Source organism: Nicotiana sylvestris, chromosome 2, assembly GCF_000393655.2.
Source record: "Nicotiana sylvestris chromosome 2, ASM39365v2, whole genome shotgun sequence".
Classification (NCBI taxonomy): domain Eukaryota; kingdom Viridiplantae; phylum Streptophyta; class Magnoliopsida; order Solanales; family Solanaceae; genus Nicotiana; species Nicotiana sylvestris.
This window is the reverse complement of record NC_091058.1, coordinates 80,869,458-80,876,045: the sequence shown is the minus strand read 5'-3', so window position 1 is coordinate 80,876,045 and position 6,588 is coordinate 80,869,458. Positions and strand designations below refer to the sequence as shown.

The window sequence follows — 6,588 nt, the reverse complement described above, 5'->3', positions numbered from 1 at the left end:
AAATGATAAAATTCTGGCGTGATTTGGAGGTTGGCCGCCACCGGTGGCGAATTTCGACAGGCGGCGCTAGGCGGCACGGGGGGCTTAGGTCTGAGAGGGTGAGAAGAGAGAGGAAGAAGAGGGGAATTAAGGGGAAATGGGGCCAAATTTTGGGGAATTAAGGGCTTAAATACCTGGGTGGGAGATAGATAAGGGACGTTGGATCAAGGCAGTTGGGCGGATGAGATTAGATCTTAGATTTACTTATCAAAACAACGTATTTTGGGTATGAAACTACGTCGTTTCATGATCTACTGGCAACCCTATTTGGACCGGATCTGGGCTCTTTGGGCTTCTTATTTTGGGCCAATTTTAGCTCAATTTTAATTAAAATATACTAGCCCAATCCCTTAAACCCCCTACCTATCTTATTTAGTCCTAAAGAAACTATACAAGTATAAAGAAAAATCTTTTTGGTATATATAATTTAAAGATGCAAACTAAAATATACAAATAAAAGGTAAAAAATAATTTTGATATTTTTAATGAAGGAAGGAAAATAAAAATGTGAAAATAACTACAAATCATCAAAATATTAGTATTTGTAAGAGAATTAGAAGCGAACAAAAATTAGGTATTCACAACTGTCCCTCTTTACTCGAGAACATGAAGAGTTTTCGTGCAAAGAAAAGTGAACGTCATGGCTAATTTTTGCTCATGCATCACTAAAATAAAAGCATTTTTTTGTGAAAAAAGGTGACTGAACCTTGCTTCCGAGGTTGTCTATATATCCTTGGCTATAAAGGAATCAGGTCAGTGTAGTTCTGGGAAAATTTAGTAGCTAGGACTACCAGATACTGTAGTTAAGAATGTTGTTGTTGCTACTGTTGCTGTTACTATTACTCGCTTCTTACATCAAAATAAAAAGAGAAGAGCACTACATATGTCTGCAAACTAAGAGTACAAAATTCCTATCTCTGTGTCTTTTGGAGTCAAATCTTGATTCTTGACTTGCTCGCTTGTGTTGACCTTAGATTGGATCTTGATTATCTTTGATGAAAAGATTATAACAATCTCGATTGCTTGCTTTCTGGATCAGATTTTGAGAAAACGAAACTTGAGATGTTGTGTTGCCGATACATTGTCAAAGTTAACTCCAAACTATCCTGTGATCGTCCTTCTGATGTAACTAAAATTGCAAGCTTCGATCGTCATAACCTGTGCTCTGCGGCGAGGCCTGCAAAGCCATCAAAGACGAACAAAATGAACAAAAATTTTCCACCCCAGTTTGGACTAGGAAAAATTTTTGAGTTATCAGCGAAAGTTATAAACTATCTAATTTATTGAAAGGCAGACAAAAATAGTAGTATAAACTAGCTAAAAGAGATAAAATTTGGTAACGAATGATTGTGTAAACAGGGATGGGTACCCTGTACTATTGAAAGGAAATGTAACCAGGGGATGGTACCCTATCTTACTGGAAGGAAATAGAATCAGGCATTAACACCATGTATTATTGACAATGTGTTGAATCCCTCTAGGTGAAAAAGTTTCTACCTAAGTTAAACTATATTAAACAACCTGAGCGAAGATTACTTCAACCCGAAACTATGAGCTGTATCCCCCAAGGTGAAACAATTCTACCTTAGTTAAGCTACATAAAACACCCTGAGCGAAGAGTACTTCTACCCGGAAATATGAGCTGGATCCCCCTAGGCAAAAGGATTCTACCTGAGATAAGCTGCGTAAAACACCTTGAGCGAATAGTACTTCTACCCGAAAATATGAGTTGGATCCCCCTAGGCAAAAGGATTCTACCTGAGTTAAGCTGTGTAAAACACCCTGAGCGAAGAGTACTTCTACCCGGAAATATGAGTTGGATCCCCTTAGGTGAAAGATACCTGAGTTAAACTGCATAAAACACTCTAAGCGAAGAGTACTTCTACCCGAATGATGAGTTGGATCCCCCTGGAAAAAAGGATTCTACCTGAGTTAGGCTGCGTAAAACACCCTAAGCGAAGAGTACTTCTACCCGGAATATGTGCTGGATCCCCCTAGGCGAAAGGATTCTACCTAAGTTAAGCTGCGTAAACCACCCTTAGCGAAGAGCACCGGAAATATGAGCTGGATCCCCCTAGGCAAAAGGATTCTACCTGAGTTAAGCTGCGTAAAACACCCTGAGTGAAGAGTACTTCTACTCGGAATATGAGCTGGATCCCCCTAGGCGAAAGGATTCTACCTGAGTTAAGCTGCATAAAACACCCTGAGCGAAGAGCACTTCTACCAGGAATATGAGCTGGATCCCCTTAAGCGAAAGGATTCTACCTAAGTTAAGCTGTGTAAAACACCCTAAGCAAAGAGCACTTCTACCCGGAATATGAGCTGGATCCCCCTAGGCGAAAGAATTCTACCTAAGTTAAGCTACATAAAACACTCTGATCGAAGAGCACTTCAACCCGGAAATATGAGCTGGATCCTCCTAGGCAAAAGGATTCTACCTGATTTAAGCTACGTAAAACACCCTGAGCAAAGAGTACTTTACACCGGAATATGAGTTGAATCCCCCTTGGCGAAAGGATTCTACCTGAGTTAAGCTGCGTAAAACACCTTGAGCAAAGAGCACTTCTACCTGGAAATATAAGCTGGATCCCCCTAGGCGAAATGATTCTACCTGAGTTAACCTGCGTAAAATACCCTGAGCGAAGAGTACTTCTACCTGGAAATACGAGTTGGATCCCCTAGGTGAAATAGTTCTACCTGAGTTAAGCTGCGTAAAATACCCTAAGCGAAGAGCACTTCTACCCGAAAATATGAGTTGGATCCCCCTAAGCGAAAAGATTCTACCTGAGTTAAACTATGTAAAACACCCTGAGCGAAGAGTACTTCTACTCGTAACTATGAGCTGGATCCCCCTAGGTGAAATGGCTCTACCTGAGTTAAGCTACGTAAAACAACCTGAGCGAAGAGTACTTCTACTCGAAACTATGAGCTGGATCCCCCTAGGTGAAAGGATTCTACCTGAGTTAAGATACAAAAATTGAGGTGTAAACAATAGTTATGCATGCTTAAAATAAAAGAAAATGGAGATTTTAAGGAGCTTACGTTTGGTGGCATTCGTTCTTTAGAATCGCCATCCTGCACTGCTTTGTTCCTGCTTCAAACAAAGAAAATTTGTGAGCTTTCAAAGTGGTGGTTGGATTGTGGCCTTGATGCCTTGAGTAGTTTGATTCACGGCCACTGTTGTCGAAGAAATGATTCTGTCAGCGTGCTACCGAGATGCTCGGCTACTTTGTATCATTTTCTGGAGACCTTGGCTTTCCAATGTTGCCCCCAACTGTTTCATACCCAGATGTCCATGGTACCGCTAACCTTGTTTCTAAGGCAAGGCTATTTTTCTTTAAAATCAAACGCAGTTGTCTTACACCCCGTATCAGTTTGCGTCTGTAGTGCTTATCAACTTTTCTCATGAAGCAGGTCTTGCTTAGGCGACCTTTTCAATTTCTTTGAGACAGTTTATTCGCCTTATCAAATGAGATCACAGATGGATTTGTGCCTTCGTTAATGCGATATATGCCCCAAATTGTGCTCGATATTACGGGGAAATTGTAGCCAGTTTTGCAGCCCTTTCTTTGCTTCGATGTTGATGCAGGATATAGACCGAAAGGGACTCAAAGAAAAATTAGGGGCAAAAACAAAATAATAATTGGAAGCAAAAAAGAACTGTGCTTAAACAAAAGGTGTCCCTTTTGGGGAAAGGAATATGGAGACTTATGTGGAGGTATGTGCCGACTTTAATGAATCATGACATGTATTTTGGACTGGACACCTAAGCCGTCTGAGCTGTCTAATTCTCAAAGTCCACTGCAAATGTTCATCTTGAAATTGTCTTGCTTTTGCTCATGTCGGAGAATCGAAGACCCTCATTCGGCTAGTAACGCCCTTTGCAGGTTTTCGCTAACTAACCTCTCTCATTTCTCTACTAACCGTCGCCTTATGGTGCCCATCTGGGTTTTCACCAACAAGACTCTCATTTCTCTGCTCACTGCCACCTTATAATGCCCGTACGGGTTTTCACTGATAAGACTCTCATTTCTTTTCTTTTTTTCTTCTTTTGTTTGACTAAGATACTTCATGAGGGAGGTTCCCCAATTCCCTTGGCATGGGGACTTCAAACATTCTAAAAAAACATCGATCAGAAGTTCATGAAAGGTAAAAGGACAAAATGAACCTTGAACTGAATTACAACTTTTGGAACCATTTTTACAAAAAAAACGTAAAATAAAACAAACTTCTGCCCTAATTTTGGAGTATTGGGAATATGGATTTTTTGTTCTGATGGGACCGAACCTAGGGTAAGGCTGCCTAAATGCCCTTTCGAAATCATGTCGGACGTAGTTCAATGACTAAGATTTTTTTTTTGCTTTTACAAGTACATAGGTTCCAGAAACAAAGAAGACAAATACGTCTCAAAAGAGTTAACAAAAGGGTGACATCTATTTGGAATAGCGAGCAAATGATGGCCTTCTTCATCACAATCTGAGAAAATCAATGCGTGAAAATTCTACAGTGGGTATATATCAGACATAATATCTTTTGACTACATCTGCATTAATAGCCATGTCTGGTACTCGTCCTTCTTCATCTACCAAGTGCAAGGCCCCTTTTTGTAACACTTTCTTGATGATGTAGGGTCCTTGCCAGCTCGGGGGGAACTTTCCTTTAGCTTCTACCTGATGCGGAAGGATGCGTTTCAAAACTAGTTGGCCTACCTCAAACTGCCTTGGGCGTACTTTCTTATTGTAAACGTGTGCCATTCTTTGCTGGTATAGCTGGCCGAAATACACTTCTACTAGCCGATTTTCATCGATCAACATCAGTTGTTTTAATCGGGTCTTGACCCACTCAGTGTCTTCAATCTGTGATTCCATAATAATTCGAAGAGAGGAAATTTCGACTTCAGCAGGTATTACAGCTTCAGTTCTATGTACAAGTAGATAGACAGTTGCACCAACAGATGTGCGAACAGCCGTGTGGTATCCCAAAAGAGCAAAAGGCAACTTTTCATGCCATTGTCTGGAACCTTGGATCATCTTCCTAAGAATCTTCTTGATTTTCTTGTTTGTCGCTTCAACGGCTCCATTGGTTTTTGGCTAGTAAGGGGTAGAATGGTAATGCATAATTTTAAATTGCTCGCATACCTCCTTCATCAAATGATTATTTAGATTGTTGCATTGTTAGTGATAATAGTCTTCGGGATACCAAAGCGACAGATGATGTTGGAATGAACAAAGTCTACCACTGCTTTCTTGGTGACTGCTTTGAAAGTGACGGCCTCCACCCACTTGGTGAAGTAATCAATTGTAAGCAAAATGAATCTATTCCCATTTGAAGCCTTTGGCTCGATTGGCCCAATAACATCCATTCCCCAAGCAACGAAAGGCCAAGGAGAGGACATGGGATGCAACTCTGAATGAGGCGAGTGAATCATGTCACCATGAATCTAGCATTGGTGACACTTGCGAACAAAACTAAAGCAATATCGCTCCATAGTAAGCCAATAATACCCTACACAGAATTTTCTTCGCCAAAACATATCCATTCATGTGAGGTCCTCATACCCCCGAATTCACTTCACTCATGATCCGCTCCGCTTATATGGCATCTATGCATCTCAACAAGTTTAAATCTGGGGTCCTCTTGTACAAAATTTCCCCATTCAGGAAGAAACCATCGGCGAACCGCCTTATAGTTATTTTTTGATCCCCTTTGACATGCTTTGAATATTCTCTTGTTTTCAGGAATCGTTTTATGTCATGATACCATGGTTTACCATCTGGTTCTGTCTCAATTGTATTACAGTAACTATGTTGATTCTGAACTTGGATTTCTAGTGGATCAATATGAGTGTTGCCTGGATAAGGGAGCATTGAGGCTAAAGTAGCCAAGGCATCGGCTAGCTCGTTGTGAAACCTGGGAATGTACCTGAACTCGATGGATTTGAATCTTTTGCTCAAGTCTTGCACACATTGTCTATATGGAATAAGCTTGATGTCTCGAGTCTCCCATTCGCCCTGGGCTTGCCGGATAAGCAAGTCGAAATCTCCCATAACCAATAGTTCATGCACATCCAGATCGATGGCCATTTTTAGACCCATGATATAAGCTTCATATTTTGCCGTATTATTGGTACAGAAGAACCGAAGTTAGGTCGTTGCAGGTTAATTATATCCAATAGGTGAGATGAGGATTGCCCCGATCCCAGCTCCTTTGATACTGACAGCCTCATCAAAATACATTTTCCATACAGGGTTATCGTCTGGAACTACTTCCTCTATTGAGTTGACCTCTTCCTGTGGGAAGTATGTGCTAAATGGCATGTACTCATCATCAACTGACTTCTTTGCAAAATGATCTGTCAAAGCATGTGCTTTCATCATGGTGCGAGTGACATAGATGATGTCGAACTCTGTGAGCAGGATTTGCCATTTTGCGAGCCTGCCAGTGGGCATTTGCTTTTGGAAGATGTACTTTAAAGGATCCATTATGGATATGAGGTAAGTTGTGTAAGCCAAAAGATAATGTCTCAGCTTCTAAACGACCAAAGTCAAG

General features: G+C 40.9%; 1 protein-coding gene across 1 annotated transcript; it reads right to left on the bottom strand.

Moving 5' to 3' along the window:
* Positions 1-4,556: 4,556 nt before the first annotated feature.
* Positions 4,557-6,122, bottom strand: LOC138885135 (uncharacterized). The gene is made up of 3 exons (XM_070166037.1): positions 5,810-6,122; positions 5,276-5,445; positions 4,557-5,129 (listed from the first exon to the last, which is right to left on the bottom strand). Exons 1-3 carry the CDS (start codon positions 6,120-6,122, stop codon positions 4,557-4,559), a joined length of 1,056 nt encoding a protein of 351 aa, XP_070022138.1.
* Between the last annotated feature and the right edge of the window lie 466 nt (positions 6,123-6,588).

Excerpts from the sequence above, each read along its gene's own strand:
- LOC138885135 (XM_070166037.1), bottom strand. The coding sequence starts at position 6,122 with ATGGCCATCGATCTGGATGTGCATGAACTATTGGTTATGGGAGATTTC. Across the intron at positions 5,446-5,809 it reads AATTGAGACAGAACCAGATG|AGTTGCATCCCATGTCCTCT; the intron begins GTAAACCATGGT and ends CGCCTCATTCAG. Across the intron at positions 5,130-5,275 it reads CAGTCACCAAGAAAGCAGTG|CCAAAAACCAATGGAGCCGT; the intron begins GTAGACTTTGTT and ends ACCCCTTACTAG.